Raw genomic sequence first — 22,117 nt, 5'->3', positions numbered from 1 at the left:
AGGCACGGAGTCGAGCAGCGACGCGGCGCCGTTGTCCCGGGCTGACGGACGGACGGAGGCTGGAGGTGGAGGGTGGTGGAGAGGGGGGGGGGTGGTTGGGCGAAGAAAAAGCAAAAGGCCCGTTGTTGTTCGAAAGCAAAGCGTAGCATGCGGATCCGCGCGCGTCACAACGCGCGCGGTGTTGCGTTTGGAGCAGCGCTGGTACCCTAATGCCTCTAACCGCGCTTGGCCTCCGGCCACCCCGCTACGTCAGGCCGCGTACGTCGTCGCCGGGTACAGCTGCACTCGCGGTCGTGGCGGTCGTGCGACCTTTCCCTCCCATCCCCCACCATTCTCGAGTAGCACCGTCCGGTGCCAACCTAAGCGCGGACGCCTATATGCTTTATGGCGGGGCCCGTGGATCGTTCAGTGCCCGACACTGGGAACCGTCACCCTTGGCAAAAAAAGGAAGTCGAAAGGTCCTTGCTGCACTCCCTGCGCTTTAAATGAAACAGACGTACAACTAAACGCTGAAAAGAAAAAGGAGAAAAGATGGAGAATTTAGCTACAGCGGACGAACAATAAATATAAAGAAATGTTACGAAACGTTCCACAAAAATAGTTTGCTTATCAAGTTTTGAAGATACAATAAAAGTTCTTTAAAACACGAATATATAGCGAAACGAGCGGACCGAAAGAGCGTTCATTTTTAGCTTTAACCCTTTCGAGACTCCGCACATATGTATTATGTATCATCAAAGTTAAATTCAGGACTAAAGTTTTATTTGACATTTAAAATTGGTTTTTACATGTAAGGATGTAAGGTTTCGGAAATGTATCGTTACATCTTTCAGTTGAAGAAAATCAGAAGAATACGTACAATACAGAAAAGAATTTATAAAGTTTTGTTTTAATCTCGTATTGGTATTCTAGCTGTATCGTATATGTTTATCTCTCCGAGGACGCGCGATACGAATCTAGATCGCTGATTGTGTAAATTCAACGTTTATGAGACAAGTTAATTTCGAGACGATCACATTTCAGAAGGCGTTCATCGTTAATGTTATCGTTACGGTTACAAATCGACGTTTCTGTTTTTCGATCGCGTTTCGAGATATAAAATTTCCGCTCCGCGTCTTTTCGCCACAAAGTACAAAGGCGAGCGCCAATTAAGAATTAAGCTGAGCCTTCTCGAGACGTATAACTGCATCACGATGGTTTTCTTATCTTCGATGCTGTCATCCCGTTCGGTTGATAGCGTCGGCTTACATTTCAGCACCGTCAATAACACACCGAGTCTCTCGACGCCGAACAATGCCGGAGTAGAGTGACAATGAGATGAAACGCTGTCAATACGCTAATGAGTATTGCCAGCGCTATGATATAATGGCCGTCGCCGCGGACGTATGTATGCCTCCCGAGAAGGCGATAAAATCACACGTTATTGCATAAGAGAAGCTTCAATAGAATCGTTATGTCTCTCTCTTTCTTTCCCTCTTTCTTTAGGATCATTTAAATTTACAGCGGTTGGAGTCCGGATCGTGAATGCGTACGCGAGCGATATAATTGATTAGAGTATCTATGGAATTTTGACGCGCGTCGAAAGTGACTCGGATCGGCTCTCGACAGAAACGAAAAACATCCGAATCCGCGACAGATTTATCGAATCACGTGGATGTTAAACACGCGCATGAATCGAGTCGAGCGTTTCCACGTCAAACGAAACGGCAATACATTTCGTTATCAGTGGATTTCGTTTTAAGACGGAGGCGGATGAGTCACTCGGATCTCATTTGGATGAATTAAATTTAAACATGAGCTAATTTTGAAACATTCCTTGGGATTCACATATCTGTATCTTGGTTATACGAGATTTATCTCAATCTTGCGTAAGGAAATAACCATAAACAAAACTTGTATTAAATCCGAAAGGAATCCAGTAGAATAAGAATCGATAAGAATGCCATTATCTGCCTTTATCGGCAGATAATTCCTAAAACGTCTTATCGTCTTTTCTTTATCTCTCCGATGAAGCGAGTTATTGTTTTGTAATATCCGCGTTGAGATCCGAAGGCGTTTCTCGTCAAACGCGCGCGTCAATGGAAACGCTATTTATATATATATATATAACGGGGCGTTTCTCTCCCTTTTCAAGAAACAGAAAAATCGAGAGGCACATCCGTCAGCTCGTGTTAAACGAGGGAAGGGCCGCGGGCCGGCTAGGCACGTCCCTGGACGGCGCAGCCGTGATTCAGGCCGGCCGGACTGGCCGGAGTTCGCGTTTCGCGTCTGTCGCGTTGGCAGCAGTGCGCCGCGCCGAGTCAGTGCTGAATGCGTCGTGCGACGGACAACAACGTCGGGGTCTGGCGTGGGCAGCGGTTCGTCGTCTCGCAGTTGTCGTCGTCGTCGTTGTGTCGCAGCGTCGTCCCGGTACGGTCCGAGCGATAACGCGCCGCCTGCCTGCCCTCCTCTCGGCGCGGGTTAACCGAGCCGCGGTACTCCGGACCGAGCGTCGTCGTCGCCGTCGTTCGTCCCCCGCGACGCATCGCGCGCATCGCGCCCGCGACGGAGCCCCGATCGACGCGCGTTGTTGGGCGTAGCCGGCGGCAGCGAGAAACGACACGAGATTGTGCGTGCGTGCGTGCGTGCGTGTCTGCCCGTCTATCTTGCCTTCCTGCCAGTCTGCTTGCCCGCGCGTCTGCCTGCCAGCCCAGCCTGCACGCGCGCGTGAACCGCGCGCCTCCGGAACTGCCCCTGATCGTCGCTGCCATTACGAGGTGGGAACTGGGAACCGAGGGGGGCGACGAGCGTCGTGTCGTGTGTGTCGCGGTGCCTGGTGCCTGGTGCCTCGTACCCGAGAGGGAAGATACGTGGACGACGGGACGAGACGCTACTCTCTCTCTCCTCTTCTCCGTCCGTCAGGCCCGTCTCCTTCGCGCTCCGTCCCCGCGCGTCTCCGTCGTCGCCGTGAAACTCGGCCCGCCTAGACGGCCAGGATCGAGGCATGTCGTCGGTAGCGTCGTAGCTCGGGATCCCGGATTCGAGCGCGAGGTGAGTGCCAACGAGTTGACGTCGACGTTGACGTTGACGTTTAACGTCGCGTCGCGGCGCGGCGCGGCGCGGCAAGGGCGATTGATTCACGTCACGAAGGACGACGCGACGGTGACCGGCGACCGGCGACGGGGGTGTGGATTTTCCAGTGTTCTGTCAACACGCACAGACACGGGATCGGCAGGAAGCTTGCTCTCGCGAGCATGGCACACCCATCTCTGCTGCGCGAGCGGAGCGGGCGACCTAGCGGCGCGGAGCGGAGCGGAGCGGCGGCTACGGTGCCAGGAGACGCTCGCGCGGCGCGGCGAGACGGAGAGGCGCGGTACAGCGCATGTAGGCATAGATCGAAATCGGAAAAGATCTCCGTCCGTGGATTCTGCGTAGCGGGAAAAAGACCGTGGCGATGATTGTAACTCGTTGACGGCGATCAGTCGGAACGTGCCAGAGCCGTGTGCATGTGTGTCTGTGTGAGAAACTTGAGATTTCGAGCGCGACGTTGACGCGACACGCGAAAATTGTCTCTCCGCGTGCGTGCGGGTGTTGGTAATTTGGCTATTAATCTGTTACACATATTTGCCGGTTTAAAACGTTGAAGAGAATTTTTGAGACGTATAATTGTTGGGATATATTTATTAATTACCGCGTAATTACTTCAATGCCAGAGATATCTTGATTAGGCCTATGTAAAATTCTCACAACACAGAGTAAACATAGACGTCATTATTTTCGGTTTTTGGCGAACGTTGAATTTAGATTATTCCACTTTAATATTTAGATTATTTAACTTTACATATAAATTTATATTAATCTAAATGAACACGTTGAATTCAAATTCCATCACTGCTGAAGATAATGATGTCTGTGTTTACTCTGCGTTGCGATAATTCTACGATTGCCACAGCGTTGAAAATTAAACTCACCGAGATTATATTTATCAAGTAATAACCGACGATTAAATTTGCCTAATGCCGACTTAGCACTGTTCCGCTGGATAAATTACATTCAGACGGGTTGGCCTTACTCAATGAGAACAGTCGGCTCTAGAATGGCCTTTACGATAGTATGTTTCGGATGCGATAAAGAGTCAGTGTGTCACGTGCACGATGAATGGCATGGGCGGCGATAATTTAAAACGCCAAACGATATAGAATAGATAATTTAAATGCCCGACGCATCGGACATTGGAGTTTGATCCTCACTGTATCTCTGAAGCGAGAAATTTGCGAATTTTAACCCCGCCACGAAGAATCGTCTCGTTTCTTTAAAAATCTCGTCGCGGACGATTTAAAAAAATTCCTCGCGCGCTACGAGGTTTCGCGACGTTGACATTTACATTTCGAAGTTGTCACGAAGCCAGACAGACCTCCGAAGACGCGCTTGAAGAAATTTAATTAATACTGAACTTGAGGAATTAGACGATTGGAACTAGACGAGTAGTCATTGATAAGGCATCGTGAGGTGTCTAATTAATGGTTTCATGCATTTCATTTCGCGAAAAAGACATGTATGCATTCAGCAAATATAACTTGAATATAAAAAATTGGGCATCTGCGAACGTTGTCCTTTTGTTGGTCGAAAATCGTGCTTAAAAACTTTATATTGAATTATGTATCCCGTAAATATTGCGGCTTTTTAGAAATATTTTTGAAATAAAATAAACACTAACATTCTGATTTTAATCCAAAATATATTTTCCGTTATTATTTACATTTCGAAGCTGTTACGAGGGCATCAGACAGACCTCCGAAGACGCGCGCGCTTGAAGAAATTTAGTTAATACTTAACTTGAGGAATTACAACTTCTTCCCCCATCTTAATATTAAATTTTCAATTCCCTGACGATAAAAGGCGTCTTCTGGTTTTGAGCTAAGAATAAATCAAGAATAAATCAAGCGCCCTTTTATACCGCACATTATTTATGAGATGATGTAAACGAGGAAGATTCAAATTTAAGTTTCGTCATTTTTTATTTTTTTAGAGACGTTCCGATCGGAGGCTTTCGATCCCTTTCCCCCTGGCGCGAGATCTTTTATTCGTTCGGAACCATCCGGCCTCGCACCGTTTTGCATTCGCAATCTGCTTTACGTAAATCGCATGTAAAACGTTGTTTGATCGCGCGACGACAGCACGAGCATCGACGAAGCTTCCTCCGCGAGGAAGATAACATTTTTTCGCGAAAACCTTCTCAAAAGTCTTTTACTCGCAAAGGGAAATCTGGGATTCGCCGAGTTTCGACGCGCATTTGACTTTCTAGCCCCCGGTTTCGCGCCCACGCACGCGAAAACGCCCGGCGCTCGTGTAATTGCGCTCTCAAAAAGTCGTCAAAGCCGCACGGTCATCGACGCCGATTATTAGATCATCGAAGTGATTAGATCATCGTAATTCGTATACAGCGAGACGCATTCACGTCCGCCTCTGCATTCACCGGGGATAGTCCATAAAGAAAAAGAAGCGTAGCCTGCTTTTTATAGTATTGGCATAGCGTAGATCTGTAGATGTAGCACGATGAAAAAAAAAGATGAAAGAGACCGAGCAACGTCGATAGCTATCTCGCGCCATGATCCAGGAAATTAATTTTTCAACTGGTGAGACATTAAATTTCTCTTTTGCCAAGAGGCAAATAAAAGCGTGCTGTAATTACGACGTATCGTCCGAGTTGTTTCCACATGGATTGGCATAACGCGTAGAAGTAATATAAAATATTAGTATTTAATCCTTTGTCGTGAAATATTCGTAATCTTGTAAAAACGAGACCCGATATATGTTATACAACTTAACGTAATAATTATAGATGCTGAAAGTCCATTAAGATATACGAAACGATTCCCTTCGACGTGACGTGTCGACGTCCGGTATCGGCGAGTGAACGGTCGAACGGACCAGTTCAAATATCAACCGGAATGAGAAATACGTGTACGAGTAATAGTAGATACGTGTGTATATATATATCGATGTAATTTCTGAGCACTTCTCTTACTTTTTTATTACATTGATTTTTACATACGATTCTTATTTGACGCTTTTAACATATATCGACATTTTTTTTCTTGTAAAATGGAGATTGTTGTCCGCGACAAATAAACGCGGGAAGATATCGATAAGTACCGTCTACCGCCTGGGATCGGACAGCTGTTTGCGTCGCCAATTTTGGAACTCGGAGCGAACAACACGCGCTCGTAACGTCGAGTATACGGCGCCGGCACCGAAGCAGATCGGTGAAAGCACATGGTACCACGCGTGTCGCGAGTTTCAAGTCGGCGCGGATTTTGCAACGCGGCGCAACGCGATCCGTGTGTCGAGATAGAAACCGCGGTTCCGCATCGTGACACCCGCGCCGCAATTTTTAAAATACCACGCACCAATCTTTTGTCACGTGAGGAGGTGATTCGCGTTCGCCGTTTTGACTTTTGACGCGTGAAGAATAAGACGCGGGCAGACTCGCTCGCGGCGGATGACGTTGCGAGATGGACCCCCTCGGGTGAAGAAATATCGGTTAATAGACAGTTAGCTTCGTTGACGGCGCGTTTGCGCAATTAGAAGGATTGTCTGAAAGCATTCGGAGTTTGGTATTTCAACGCTTTGACTACCGTGAGCTTCGTTAGCGTCTCCCAAATTCGTTCCATATGGAGTGCCAGACTCGCTCAGTGAGTTTCAGCTCGTTTGGTGAGTTTTCGCGAGCTTCAGGAACATAGTTACGTTCACTTGAAAAATCAAGGATCGTAGGATATATTGAGTTATTAAAATATTCAGGATCGAGAATAACGAAAAGTCAAGTGATCGAAGCGTGTTAACGTAGCTTCGAAGTAACGTGTGCACTGAGAAAAGAAAAAGTTGTTAACTTAACTAAATATTTTTCAACTAATTATTATTTTTTATATTAAAATATTAAAATATTTGAGTCAAATTACGTCATGTTAATATTTAATATGTCGTATGTTGTACTTAATTTATACATAAATATTTTAATTGAAAAAATAATCAGGTAAAAATATTTCAGTCAAGTTAACGACTTTTTTTTCTCAGTGGCGGTATTCACGTTCGACGCGGAAAAGTTCGGAGAATGAGGCAGTTTATTTTCTCGTCGAGGCGCTTGTTCTCCATGTGACTACTATGTAACTAACTGCACGGAATATTGCATCGTCTTTTGTACCCGCATTTATTTACCCGCGGGATAATTGTGCGCGGAATGGAGCGCGCCATACCGCCAGGAAGATCCTAGAAAGTGTTCGAATTGATAAAAAGCCGCACACTTTCTACACGTCTGTATTGCGGCTATCGTGACTTTTTCAATTTTATACCGTTGCGGCGCGGATATTCAACAAATCCGTCGACCTTTCGGTCGACCTTTCTTCCATTTGTTGCCCACGTGCGTCTAAACGCATATGCGTATACCTTTATATGATTAATGATCAGTTTCGATTATTTATTTATTTACTTATGTATAAACGGGATTAAAAGAGACCTCCCCGAGGAGATCCCTTTAGTACACATAGTACGATCATAATTACATCAGCAAAAGACGCGGAATAAGATGCTGAAAGAAGGATATGAGAATAACAACCTTACAAGTTACAGTAAAGATAAGATCTAACGAAGATAATGTCTATTAATGATTATTTCATAGCTGCCGTGAAAAGAGATTTATTTTTCCAACTGCCTTACATTCAAACATATTCAAAGAAACGTCGGGATTACGTATCGTAAAGCTATACATTTTTCAGGAATCGAGTTTCAAAGGATCCCTCTGCTTTTCCTTTTCAGGAAATCTCAGCAGGTTTCAGAACGCTTTTAAATAAGCACCGTTTGAAGCGACGTTTGTGCAGACGAAATTGATATCGACGCGAATTCTTATTTCTCGAAAGGAAGTTCCAATTTCGCGTCTTATCCGGGCACTAAAGCGGCGCGATTGACCTTCCAGACAGATGCGCGCGATTTCCGGTCGCTCGGTTTCTCGTAGCTGCTCCCGCGCGTGGAGGTTTTTTTTTCCTCGCGGCGCGATATCGCGACGTTATATAACCCAATTACAATATCGCGAAAACTTTCCCGTCGTGTATATTTAATTAAAAGATACGACATACGCGTTCTCCCCGATCCGGAGATACCGATTTTCCTTATCGCGATATTTGACAGACGCGGCTGATAACGAGGTCGGTCGGACGAGGCGTTATCCGAGCGTGTTCTCCTTGTGCTGAGCAATCGTCGTTGACATTACGGCTCCAGTTATATGCGCGGCGTTCGTGCCGCGAGCGCTCGTGATTGCGACGCGATAAATGATATCATCCGTTATCAGCTTACGCTGCTCCCGAAAATAATGACGATGCCGGAAATACATCTCATCTCTCGATTCACGCGTCTCGCTTCTCGAACCGTTTAACTTTTCTCGCGTTCGCTTTTCCCATATACTGTCTGACACTCGTTAAAATCACATTTAATGTTAATTAATATGTATATTTAGTTATTGCGATGCGATTGTCGTCGTGATTTATCGTGATGCAATTATCGAGAAAGCTCTTTAAAAGGAGTCCATGTAATAGTACGTTAAATCATCCTACGACACAATGCTTAATAGATATATTGCACATAAATGCATCAGTAATATAGTTTGGATATAATAATAAGAATGCTTTCCTATTTTTTTGCCCCTAATGTTAACTAGATTTTTTGCCTAATATGTTAACCGGAATGTCTTTCTTTAACATGAGGATGTTACGCTCTCGATGTTCGAGAAACGAGAGACGGCGTTGATTCAGGTTGTTGCGTTTTGCAGGTGAAGCCCCAGCATGGCCAGCAGATGACTGTTAGCCGAGCCGGTGCTCGTACTCGACTCTAATATGAGCGAAGTGGTGGCAGTGACGCCGACTGGTGGACCTACGCGCCAGGAAAGCGTGACACACATCAAACGGCACAAACTGGCCAGCTGTAATGTTCCTCTCGTGCACGGTCGGCCGAATCCGTCGATCAGTCCACGCAGCAGACTGACCACGCATCAACGAAACCACAGTTTGGACTTCAGGTATCCGTATGCCGATCCCCGCGAATGCTCGGCGAGGTCGTTCCGCGACACACGCGCGAGCTATTTGCGACGCGTCTCTGGCTCGCGCCTCCAACGTTTCCTGGCACTTGTTGAATAAAAGCGATCGTAAATTCGCCTCGCGTATGCCACGACGTCGAAGTTGACGATACGAGTGGAAGCTCTACGTCGTAATATAAATCGGAGGAATGCAAGCCGAGATATTTAAATTGGCGGCGACGACGTCATCAATATTAATAATCATCGCAACGAGTAATTGCAGTCACGCGCGGCGCAGTCGTATCTATTTTCTTTATTGGTCACATTTTCGCAGCTGCCGACTGGAAACTAGAACTAGCTAATATTTTGTGCGCGCAATTCTCTTCGATCGAAAAAGAAGGCAAAGGATACTCGCCAAAGGATACATTTAAATCAGAACGGTTTAAATGTTACTTATAAAAAAAGTAATTTATTAATCTTATAGATAGATGATGAAATATCGAATCTTTTACAACGCAAAACAAGAAGGAAAAATACGAAGTACTTAGTAATTAGTATTAAGAACTTACGAGAAGGAAAAAGGCAAAAGTGCAACGTTTCAAGGATTAAATAATGCAGAACAGATGCCCGAGTGATAGCGATGTTATTAAATATATCATTAAATATCTATTTATAGAATGAGATAGAGTATACTGCAAGAAGGACACATCGATAGCTGATAATAAGATGGAGAAGAAGTCTAATAAATATAATTACTAATTACATAGATTGTTGTATGTAAAACATTTCTGTGAAAAGAGTTCTGTGAAAACTATACTTTCTATCTTTATTCGTATGTATTAAAAATCAAAGATACATTTGCAATTCGATGAAATTTATGTAGCGTATCATATAACGTATAAGAGAAAGTACCTTGGCTATTAATTATAACGTTGTCGATTATTATTCATAGATCAATGGGTATCCTACTACCGCCGGTGCCTCAGGCGGCCGCTACGACGCTGACGCACCATCATAGAAACCGGAGCTTGGACTCCGCCCTGCAGCGAATCCCAGAGGTGGACGTTACGCCAAGTCCGGAATGCGAGAATCCTGCACCTTCGTCGGTCTCTAAGACGACGACGGTATCGTCGTCGTCGTCCTCGGGATCATGCGGAAAGGGCGCGCGCACCGCGCGGGAACGCGAGGACCTGGCCAGTCTCGGTTCCGACGACTCCGGGATTCTGTGTGGCTCCGACAGCGGCTCGAGCGACGCCACGAATACGCCCGCCACCCGCGAATCCAGCGTGGATCATCTGCATAGCCGCGAGAGCCTCGACTCGGCCGTGTCGCAGCCGGGCGACGTGTATTCGGTCGATGCGGTGGACGGTATGGAGAACAGTGCCGGTGTAGTGTCAGTGTCGATGTCGGTGCCGGTGTCACCTGTGGAACTGTCCACGCGTCTCAGTGACAGTCCAGCGTCTCCCGTGTCCCCTGAGAACGAGACCAACGGCGAGCGTTCTCGGTGCGACGACGCGAACGACGGTGATGAATGTTGCTCGCAAGAACCGCGACCAAATATGAACGTGCGAGAATGCGGCAGTGACATTCAACACGACTATCAGCATCAGGAATGCGTCGATATCTATCCAAACGCTATGCAAGTGTCATCACCGCCGTCCGTGGCCGATACGAGCCAGAGCGAGTTGGCAGGAGCGGCCATGACCCTTTGCTGCGGCACGACCGCGACGCAGCAACAAGAAGTCGAGACGGTGAAGAAGCAATCGGACGTTGTCCGTCGGCAAAAGCAAGAAACGAAGCAACCGAAACCTTCAGAAGGCTGTCTGCTGCGACTATTCGAGAGTCAAATATTTGACATGTCCATGGCTATATCCTATCTGTTCAATTCCAAAGAACCTGGCGTTCAGAGTTATCTAGGTATAGTAAACATTAGAAAAAAAAAAATTAATTTTTCACGCATTCGAATAATGTGTACTCTATTTTCATCAAATATGGGTTTTCAAATAACGATCCCTATAAATACGAATTTTGCAAAGTAAAAATTGTTTAGCGAATGCACCCTTACAATTAGAGAAATGCACTCTGTATGTTTCACGATAAATATGAATGTTGTGTGTAACAATGACATATTGTAGGTAACAAGATGTTCAGTTTTTCGGATAATGATGTGGACTTTTACTTACCGCAGTTAGTTGTGATGTATATACAACTTCACGATGTAACAGAAGTTCTTTATCCATATCTTGTCCATAGGTAAATATAAGGATTCGCGCATTAGAAGATTGCTCGATTGTGCATTTTATCAATTGCGGCGCTAAGATTTGAGTAAATTAAAACTAAACGAGTCAACTGCTTTGCAGATGTAGACAGTCAGCAGATTTCTCATTAAAATGTGCCTGGCTGCTAGACGCGTACAGTTCTGATGCTCATTTGCCGTCAAAGAAGAAGTCTCATGGGACCAAATTGAAAAATCTTATCCTGTCAGATGAACTCAGGTAGGACTAATTAGTAGAAAAGCAATGGGGAATTTTTGGTAGATTAGTGACTCGGGAACAACTGCACATAAATTTAGAATAAAAAAAAACTTTATCTCTAAATACGTGTAATATTTCAGGCCAAAGGGAAATGAAGGTCGAAAGCAGCGTGTCGCTGGATTGCAAGTTTCTGCGCCATCACCATTGCCCTCGACGCAAAATCTTACGTCGCCGAATAAGAAAACCCACCAAAGATCTCAGTCCGACGCTACTGGATTGTTCCAGACTCTACGCCGTAGTCATTCCGGTAATTATCCAAACTGGCATGCATCTCTTAAAACGATAAATTACACACCACGAGAAATATCATTTTTACAATGACTGTTTTAATGAGCATTCAAAATTCTTCAAAAGGTATAATAAATAAAGTAAGTCTTGGGGACCTGAGCTCTGGTCGAGCGTTTGACAACGGCTGTACCTGCTTCTATTCCTGCCAAGGTGTGGTGAACGATTTGCGAGGCCAAAAAACCGATTGTTTTTGCAATGTGAGTTATCTTGTACGAAAGAGTAGCAGGCATTTACTGTAATATGAATTTACTTTAATATGAATCTGCCTGCAGGCACCTCGACTCGCGCCAGAACTCGAATTTATTCAAGCTCTAATATCAATTGGTAAATTGCTCGGGACTATCCCAACAAAGGAAAGTAAAACCGTTCAATTAGTGGCGGAGCTCAATACGCTTAATTTGAATCTCCCTGCGAGGGTGTGGTTTCCTCTGCACAGCACGGTACCGCATCATATCGTGCGAGTTCCACCACAATGCGCCGCCGTTCTTAACAGCAAGGATAAGGTACAGACATTTCGTTTCGCTTTCTTGGAACCATTACAAAAGTTCGTCATTTGAATATCGACTTTTATGTTGGTACTATTACAGGCACCTTATATAATATATGTGGAGGTATTAGAGGTGGAAGATTTATATACGTCGCCCGTGCCGACGAAAATAATGGGCAGTTCGTTGAGGCACACGAAGTCTGAAGAGAATTTAACGGGCGGCGAGCAGTCCAATAATATGTCCACTTCAGATAGTCAACAGAATTCGACGATACGGCAAACTCCCGTAAAAAATATCTCGCCATATTCTGTTAGGAATACAGATGTGGCATTCAATTTCCCCGATGACGATCCTAACGATTGTTGGAGTCAAGAGGACGACGAGATCACGCAGCAGGTGTGTATCTGATTTGAGCGACCGCGCGTCATCTCTTCAATTATAATTTGTATTCTAATTTTTTTCTATTCGCTTTCGTTCAGTATTTACAGCTTCGCAAGCCAAAAGATCGGGACACCATATCGCAACTGAGTCAAGAATCGTCCGATAGCAGGGAACCGATCTTTGTACCGGGCGATATTAAGAGAAGATTGAGCGAAATGGCAGCTACGCCGAGCGCGACTTTCAGTCACGATCCCGAGGATCCATCGGCGGCGGTCCTCAAGGAGCCATGGGAGCAGAAGCAACGACGCATAAGAGCTTCCAGCCCGTATGGGCACTTGGCATCTTGGAGATTACTTGCGGTAATTGTGAAATGCGGCGATGATCTCAGACAAGAACTTCTCGCCTCGCAGTTGCTCTCAATGTTGCAAAAGATTTGGCAAGACGAACAAGTGCCCCTTTGGGTACGGCCGTACAAGTAAGTGCAAGTTATTATCGGAAATTTTCGTCTCGTGAAATAAAGTCAATTGCCTCTCCTCTTTCCCGTTGGAGTAATAATTATTAACTGATATTAAAAGATATATATAATAATTTGTTAGTATATTAAATTTTCTATAACAATTTCGATAATTTGGCTCTTGGATGATAATTTGATTTTGAATCGCAGAATACTGTGTCTATCCAACGACAGTGGTCTGATTGAGCCTATCCTGAACACTGTCTCGCTCCACCAAGTGAAGAAACAGTGCCAATTAACACTTTTCCAATACTTCGAACGAGAGTTCGGCCCTTCTACCTCAGAAACGTTCCGAGTGGCACAGAGGAATTTCATTCAGAGCTGTGCCGCGTATTGCCTGGTCAGCTATCTCATTCAAGTAAAAGATCGTCACAATGGCAATATCTTGTTGCACAGCGACGGTCATCTGATCCACATAGATTTCGGATTTATTCTGTCGACCTCGCCACGAAATCTTGGCTTCGAGACCAGCCCATTTAAACTGACGCCGGAATTTGTCGAGGTGATGGGTGGCAATCAGTCCAAGCTATTTGAGGAATTTAAGAGCCTCATTCTTCAAGGCTTAATTGCGGCACGGAAGCACATGGAGAAGATAGTTAACCTCGTTGAGATTATGTTGTCGGGTAAGTAGTAAAACTCTCAAACTGGCCGTTCATACGCTCGTTCGCGTGTCAACCCGCGTATCTCAATGGCTTTCATCGATTTTTTTTTCCGCAGGCTCTCAGCTTCCGTGCTTCCGCAGTGGTGGGGCGGCGACTGTTCAAGGTCTCAAGAATAGGTTCCACCTGACGTTAACGGAGGATCAATTGCGTCGGCATGTTGAGGATTTAGTCGAAGGCAGCATTCACTCGTGGTCCACTAAACTCTATGATCGATATCAATATTTCGCAAACGGTACTCTTTAATATCAAGATTAACAATCTTCTCTGTCTATCGCGTTTCGGTTAAAACTCTTTCGCGAAGTTAAAAGAAGAAACATCAATTGTTATGTGTTGTCTTCTTCCACAATTTTTGCATACATTTAATAACTCTGTTGACCAATCGGCGGTCGCGTGCCAGCCAGTAAACATATTCAATCTACTACGTCAAGAAATTTGTTCCGTACTATAAGTTGCGATAAAAATGCGGTAACGTAAAAAGACAAGATTTAATTATATATTGCTGTTTATTGTAATTGGCGTTAGGGACATTTTTTCAATTCTTCGGTGATATTTGTTTAAATTGTACTATATTTTGAGAAACTGCTTCTATTAGTTTCAACGTGTAAATAAAGGATTGTAATTGCGTATAATAATTGCACGCGATAGCGAAAGAAAAGACGGAAAGTTCTTTCTGGGCACGTGAGCTGAAATTTCGATTGGGCAGCGCTGTTTTCTAGCATTCCACAAGCACAAATGACGTTTTAGAGTGGAAAAACCGCTTTCTTCTTGAACATGTAGATAGACAGCCTCGATTAGGCTAAACGTATAGAATTCGGATAGATTGCTATTCTTTGAGTTCGACGTTATTCCTTGCTTTCGTGGTGGGCAAGAACGATACGAAATATTTTTAGCAGAATTCAAAGCGATCTCGATGTTTGATAAATTAAGGAACTTCGATAGATGAATGAAATATATGAATATCTTAAGAGAACATGACACTTAGTTGAAGGGTGTGAGCGCTTCGTTGAAAGTTAAAAATATTTATCGTCGTTTGAGAAATTAGATGAAAGAAGGAAATGATCTATGAGAATTTTGGTATCCAGTTGATTACATATATCCACTATATATAACGTTTTTTGTTCGATACATTTAAGACTGCTGTTGTTTACGTATGCCTCAATTGACAAATTGCGAATTAGCTATCGCCGTAGCGCAGACGTGGCGTCAATGACTGAACGCGTTGGACTGCTAAATCGAGTGTAGCTTATATAAACAGCGTAATTTGTTAAAGGTGCCTTATTTGTGTAGAGGAACGTTGGTGGAGACGATCAAACACTAGACACAGTGAAGTGACGTGTTAACGTGGCGCTTAGCGTGAAGCTGATTTTGAGCGTGAAGCGGACAATCTGTAATTTGTACATATAGCAGAGAGAGAAAAAAAAGAAACATTGCGTGGACTTTCGTAGATAATTCGCGGCAATAAAAAAGTAGAGCCTACTAAACGGTAGGGCGGAATCAGCGGATCTCCATCCCGGGGGATTCTAACGCAATTCTGGCGAGTGCGTGTAAGAAGGCTACGTACAAAATATAGGCTCGGATATTAGCAGGAGGCGAATACTCAAAATATTTCCTATTTCGTAGATTAGTACTCTTCGATAAATGCATCTAATTGTACACGCGGTATGAATTAAGGACTAAGCATTATACTATAGCGAATCTTAAGGATCACATTTGAAAGTTTTTACATGTTCTTATATTACGTAAACATTCATTCCCCCCCCCCTCTCATTCCTTCTTCCCTTCCTTTCCCCCATAGCCGTGAATACGAGGAGCGTTGTAGCTGTGTATGGAGGATAATTATTTAATCGTAATTCCTCTTGCGTGACGTTTTACGTACGTATGTCCGTTTTAAGTAAATTATATAAATATATATAGATAAACTATAAAGAGATATTGTACATATATATAAAACGACAAATTTTATCACCTTATTATATATGTATCAGTTAAGAATTTAATCGAGGATGAATGTTCGAAGCAAAATCAAAGTTACGGCTGGAGCCAGCCCGGTGTACCAGAGAGACCTGGGCCCTCTGACTTCCAAGTGTCTTATATCTTTCTCTCTCGCTCCTTCTGTCTCTTCTTCTCTTATCATAACCGTCTCATGATAGACAGGCAGACCAGAAATCAGATGCGATTATAGAATGATTGAGAGAATGCGAAACTATCCGTCTCGTTACTTCGACACATTGGTTTGTCTCTTATTTTACGTTTCGGCGGGTTCTCGTAAAAATTGTATAATATATTATACGTGCGATTAATGTGAGGGATTTTAACATTCTCATTGTTATGCTGTGTAAGAATGATTGCGGAGGGATACGCGAAGGGGATATGATACTCTCTCTCTCTCTCTCACCCCGGTCGACTGAACGTGCCCGAACTTGCTTCCTGTTCCGTCGACACGTGAAACGTCAAGATCTCTGATTTGCCTTAATCTTTCACCTCATTACAAGCTACTGATAATATCCATCATTGAATAAATACGAATGCGATAAAACAAAGAGAATTTATTTAGCACCCAACTGCCGTTTCGCACAAATTTGTACAATCGCATATTCGCAATGTAGCGATTGTTCGATGATACATTATCGACATTATATATATATTATATATAATTATCTCGTATTTTATACATACATATATATTATTAATTTGTATATATATATGTATGTATATATATAATACGTTGCTGTCTAAAATTCTTGTTATTACTGTTATATTCACCATTGTTTGAACTTAATGGTACATAAACACAATCGTCACTACGAGATATTATAGTATCAGTCACGACAAAGTTGTAAATTGGAACTTTTACACACTTACATACATAATAGAGGCGCCTACAGAGATAGTAGAAATAAAACAATAAGTATATCGCGAGTATCACAATAAGTCTTAAGTTAATTAATGGAGATCATACGGAAATACAGCCTTATATTCTAGAGAGCTGCTGCAATAAGTTAGAGGGCAAGATAGCCAGCTTGTCAAGAAGATAGTAAAACGGATGGGAGAACCAGGCGAGCATCGAACGGGCGACTACGCCCATAGTGTCCGGGTACTGATGAGTCAACAGAGCTAACAGTGCGGTGAACGAGCACAGACCGGCGGTGAAGAGGATGAAGAAGGGCAGCTCCTTCTTCGGGTAGACACTGACGTCGTGGAACGACGGCAAGAGTTCCCGGTCGGCGCATTCGGTACACGTCGGATATGGATAAAACAGATGTCCGCGCTCGAGTGGATAGGGTAACATCCTAAATGTGCCCTCCCAAGTACAGTGGAGCAGATTCAGAGCACCCTCTATCTGCTTCCAATGTGCCAAGTGGAAGAACGCATAGGCAATTGCTTCGGAGTCACCACGTTTCAGCACGTGCTCGGGTGGGAGAATGAGCGGTTTCATTTCCAGAAGATACTTGGGCACATGAGGATTGAATTCCACAGCCCGATGGATCGCCTCCACCGCCGACATCTCGGCGGTAGTCAGACCGCGTTTGCTGGCGATGTCAGGCGAGAACTTGTCCGCCACCAGCCGTGCTTTCAACAGCGCCGCCGTGTAGCAAATGGTCGCCGATTTCGGCAGGCTGATGTCGTCGTACTTGGCCAGCACGGCCTGCACGTCCGCGTACGCCTGCATCTCCAGTAGGGTCTCGATCAGGTTTTCGTGGATGTTCAATACGTTCATGATCGGCGGCACCTCCTTTGTAAGATCGCGAAACATCTTCACCGCCTCTTTAAGTTTCCCTAATTTCCTCGCGCACATCGCTAGTCTTCTCTTGATGTAGATCAACACATTCGTATCCCTTCTGTGTATCGCCTCGGCTATGGAGCCCTGGTGTTGGGTATTCTGCGATTTCCTGTAATTGTTCTCGGCCACTTTCAGAGCTTGCTTCAGGATCTTCTCCGCCTCGACGATAGTAGTGGCCTCTTCCTCCGCGAGAAGGATATAAGCTGGCGCACAATCGGGATTACGATCGAGAGCGCTATGCGCAGCCTGTATTCTCACTACTGGGTTGCGCTCCCTCCAAGCTGTTTGCATAATCTCATATTCTGCTTTACCTGTAGAAGAAGAATCATCAGATTAGCATCTCAATACCTTGTGTCTTAAGAAGAAAAAGGACAGAATTTAACTTCTCTGATAGATCAAACATCTCTAAATCGTTACAAATATTTTTAGCTTATTAACTTGCAACAGGTATTTAAATTCTTCACATAGAAATTTGTTATAAATACAAATAAGGTATAAGAACACTTGGCAAAGTATCAATGACAGACATTTCAAATAAAAATACATCCAAAATCAAACATGTTACAAATATTTCTAGCTTATTAACTTACAACAGATATTTAAATTCTTAATATATAGCAATGTGTTGTAAATACAAAAAGTATGAGGATACCTAGTGGACTATCAATGACAGACATTTGTAAATTAGTCTTTTTGGGACAAATAAAGTAGCAATCTGGATCCGTACCAGTGTCACCTTCGCATGTAAAGAACGTCTGATGATCCTGCGCGGACAGGTTCATGTCGTAGTACGTGAGGGGCTCCTTGTTGGTGGCCCAGTAAAATCTCTGATACTCGGCGCCCCTGAAAAGATTGATCGGATTGCGCCAGACCTTACACTCGGGCACATTCTGGTGGCTCGAGGAGCCCCCGGAGCCGCCGAGGCTCGTACCATTGCCGTCGTTGGTGTTGTCGCCGCCGCCGATCCACGGCGAGATGTGGTTGAGCGAGACCTGCTCGATGAACGAGGTGCCGTACTTCCTGAAGTACCACCACTCGAAGATGAGAATCAGGCCGGAGATGAGGGACGACGTACCGGTGAGGGCTACGTAGAATTTTGGGGTTAGAGTGTTCAGGAGCAATGTCGAGTCCCACATGCTGGTGAATAGCAGTGCCATTTATGCCCGTTCTCGCCTCTCGGGAGGGAAGGAGAGAAAGTACCCGGCGCGAGCCGTCGCTGTTCCCGCGGTCCCACCGCGCGAGGCACGATCAGGCACGATGCACTATCGTCTCCACCGCTGTTTACCACACGGCGCGCGACAACATGATCCGGAACGCGATGACTAACGACTTAAAGACTCTACGTGAACTCTCCTCTCGCGCCGATCCCGTGTCCGATATCTCGTCCGCGAGCTCGTCCCGTACAAGAGGAAATTGCTGGACGGATTCGGCTATTCGACTCGGCACGCGTGCATCGCCACGCATCTCCCGGCGCGTAGTAAATATTTTCGATTCGACCGATGCTGATATTTGCTGATATGTTGTCATTGCTGACAACATTTCCGCGCGAAACGACACAACACTCAGCCGATAAGAAGGTGAAATTGAAAGGGATGATTCGCGTTGATAAACGAGGAATTCTCGTGTTTTCTCGTTATTGTCGACTGTCTAGTTTAGTTGATCTAACGGCGATAGATGGCGGGACGATTTCAATTATCTTTGCTTTGCGTTCGTTTGTTCATCGCTAAATGCAGCTGGATGGTCAATCGACTAGGACGAGTAGAAACTTTTTATTTTTTTTTATATGTAATAAAAAAGCTTTGCTATGTCATATGTTGGTTGTAATTTATCATATTAAAATTTTTTTTCTTGTACAATTTTTATGAGAAACAAAATATAGTATGGATGCATCTCAAAGTTTTGATGTCAAAATATTTAAATTAATAAATGATGATAATAAATAACAGTAAATAATAATAAACAAGTTTCGAGCGTTTAAATATTTTGATATAATTTTATTTAATAGTTTATGAAACTTTACCCTGGAGTTTTAGTGATATATTTAGTCAATTATACGATAAAATAAATGAAATTGAAATGGCACATTGAATATGCATACCAAATTACGTTACAAAATCGTAAAATCGCGTAATTTTTTTTTTTTAATAGCAGAATATTGCATCACAGGAGTTAAAACAATTTAAATTCATCCGATTTTAATTAACGTAATAAATATTTTAATATATTAAAGGATAATTAATGCAATATACATATGATAATTATAATTAAAATACAATATTATATAAATATAATAACAAATGCTAATACACAACCCATAAACAGCGAGAATATTTCAAAATATGAACATCACGGGATACAAAACTTTCTTTCTATTAATCCTCAATCCAAGGACGAACGTATCTAGCTGTCTATCTCTGCACCCTGCAAAATAGAAATGCTGAAGTTTGCGAGAATGCGCGTTACGTAAGTACGAGGAAGCAGATAACCGGAATAATGGAAGCGTATGGTGGACAGATATAATGTGTTACTACGGACACGCGGTTTATCTTATATGACGCCTCGAACGTCAGCGGATCCTTCCGCGCGCGTTCGAAGGTCTTTCCTTCGGTCTTTCTTCCTTCCCCCGAGCGGAGCGCCGGCACCTCGCTCGTGTCCCAATAACCCACTTATCGCGAAGAAGCGTCTTCGAGACATTTGCCCCGCGCGTACGGAATATCTCGCGAGTTTAATTTACCGAGAGGATTCTCTATCCAATCCTTTAAAGTCGATTTTTCTTTCTAACGAAAATGTTGAAACGCTAATTGTCGACTTGCAAACGAAAGAGGAAGATCATTAGCGAACTAAATGTCAGAAACTCAGATGGATAATAAAACCACGTTCCTTAGATAATGTCAAGCGGATTTTAATAGAATTTCAAGTTGGAGCTAAGTGACAAAGATAAATATGATAGATGATGATTTCTTACGTCACTTCCGCGTAAGAAGACTCGATTAGTTAGTTAGTCGGTCGGAAAATCTCTCGTTAAATTTAAAGCTGTTTGTGGAACACTCTCTAATTCTTAATAGTTTCATTGTCGTTATATTTTCCCACGCTCTGACGTATGAATAACAGCGTGATTACGAGGGAGGCAATGGACGCGTTCAGCAGACACAACTGTTGAGTTCGTCTTATCAACACTCTGCGTCGATTGGTTGGTTCTAAAAGTAAGAGCCAATCATGTTCGACCGCTACTGAGCGGCTTGGTCTGCTGAACGCGACCAATGTGGGGAGCAACATCCGCGCGGCGCGGCGCGCTCGGAATACCTACTGCCACCTCCTCGCTCATCATGCTTTGCTGATACATCAGGAGTAAATTTCCGTGGTTTCGCACCGCGAAATTTACTCCTGATGTATCAGCAAAGCATGATGAGCGAGGAGGTGGCAGTAGGTATTCCGAGCGCGCCGCGCCGCGCGGGTGTTGTCACCCCACATTGCCTCCTCGTAATCACGCTGTTATTGGTCAGAGCGTGGGAGCCTACTGCCCCTCCTATGCATACCTGCCAGCGCTCTGATTGGCCGTAGGCTGGGCATCCTCGTCGCGTGCCCGGCACGCCGTTTTAATGGCGATGGGTAATAGTGGGGGTAGACGTGCCGCTGCTCGAATATCTACTAAAACCTCCTCGCTCAACATGCTTCCCGCGTAACAGGAGCGATTTCTGAGGAATTACAGACGACTCCAAACTCGAGATTCTCGCTTTCCTCATATAACCTAGAATTCTTTTCATAATTTTTATGATCTTTCAAGCGTCTTAACGAATGCATAATACATACTTCGCTATTACTTATTAATAATTTAATATTAATATGTGTTTATTAAATTAGTAATGTAATTATATTAATTACTTTTTCTTAAATGTATGTATGAATAAACTGCGAATGCATCAGTGCTCGTGCTTGTCGCCGCGGAAAAGTAAATGCTCTAAAATGCGACAAACGACACGGATATATCTCGAGAAATACGTTTATTTTAACATTGTAACGTATTCTTTAATGCGAGGCATGCTCTCTCGAACAATATTAGACACTAAAAAGTTTTTAAATGCTGCTGCATAATGTTAGACAACGAGAAAAAGGTATAGCCGCGAATGCCGACGGGCGGCGTTGGACGACAAATTCGGAGCTTCGAAATACGATAACTAAATGAATCGCGAGAAATACGTTTGTTTTAATATGGTTATGTATTCTTTAATGCGAGGCATGCTCTCTCGAATGTGATTAGACGATAAATAATTATAAAATGCTGTTGCATAATGCTAGCCAACGAGAAAAAGGTATAATAGCTGCGAATGCCGACGATAACACCTTTATATAGTTGATTTAAAATAGTATATTCGATTTCTTTTTCTGGTCGATTTGTTGTCAAGAAATTTCACGTGCGAGAACTCGGTGA

The 22,117-nt window shown here is 43.9% G+C and overlaps 2 protein-coding genes across 3 annotated transcripts; one reads left to right on the top strand and one right to left on the bottom strand.

Moving 5' to 3' along the window:
- Positions 1-2,089: 2,089 nt before the first annotated feature.
- On the top strand, positions 2,090-15,877 carry Fwd (phosphatidylinositol 4-kinase beta fwd). 2 transcript variants are annotated; one of them, XM_071772233.1, is made up of 12 exons: positions 2,090-3,030; positions 8,798-9,043; positions 9,993-10,957; positions 11,176-11,293; positions 11,401-11,535; positions 11,655-11,821; positions 11,929-12,059; positions 12,135-12,365; positions 12,450-12,746; positions 12,830-13,206; positions 13,396-13,868; positions 13,963-15,877. In XM_071772233.1, the coding sequence occupies exons 2-12, from the start codon at positions 8,862-8,864 to the stop codon at positions 14,148-14,150; spliced, it is 3,264 nt and encodes a 1,087-aa protein (XP_071628334.1). In that variant the 5' UTR covers positions 2,090-3,030; positions 8,798-8,861; the 3' UTR covers positions 14,151-15,877. The 2 variants fall into 2 exon arrangements, with proteins under 2 accessions (XP_071628334.1, XP_071628335.1); XM_071772234.1 differs by lacking the exon at positions 2,090-3,030 and adding an exon at positions 3,129-3,573.
- A 561-nt stretch (positions 15,878-16,438) lies between these two features.
- Positions 16,439-19,281, bottom strand: LOC139809377 (protein ST7 homolog). The gene is made up of 2 exons (XM_071772235.1): positions 18,416-19,281; positions 16,439-17,999 (listed from the first exon to the last, which is right to left on the bottom strand). Exons 1-2 carry the CDS (start codon positions 18,843-18,845, stop codon positions 16,879-16,881), a joined length of 1,551 nt encoding a protein of 516 aa, XP_071628336.1. The 5' UTR covers positions 18,846-19,281; the 3' UTR covers positions 16,439-16,878.
- Positions 19,282-22,117: the final 2,836 nt, after the last annotated feature.

Source organism: Temnothorax longispinosus, chromosome 3, assembly GCF_030848805.1.
Source record: "Temnothorax longispinosus isolate EJ_2023e chromosome 3, Tlon_JGU_v1, whole genome shotgun sequence".
Classification (NCBI taxonomy): Eukaryota; Metazoa; Arthropoda; class Insecta; order Hymenoptera; family Formicidae; genus Temnothorax; species Temnothorax longispinosus.
Note: the sequence above shows the minus strand (reverse complement) of the source record. Positions and strands in the feature narration are given on the sequence as shown.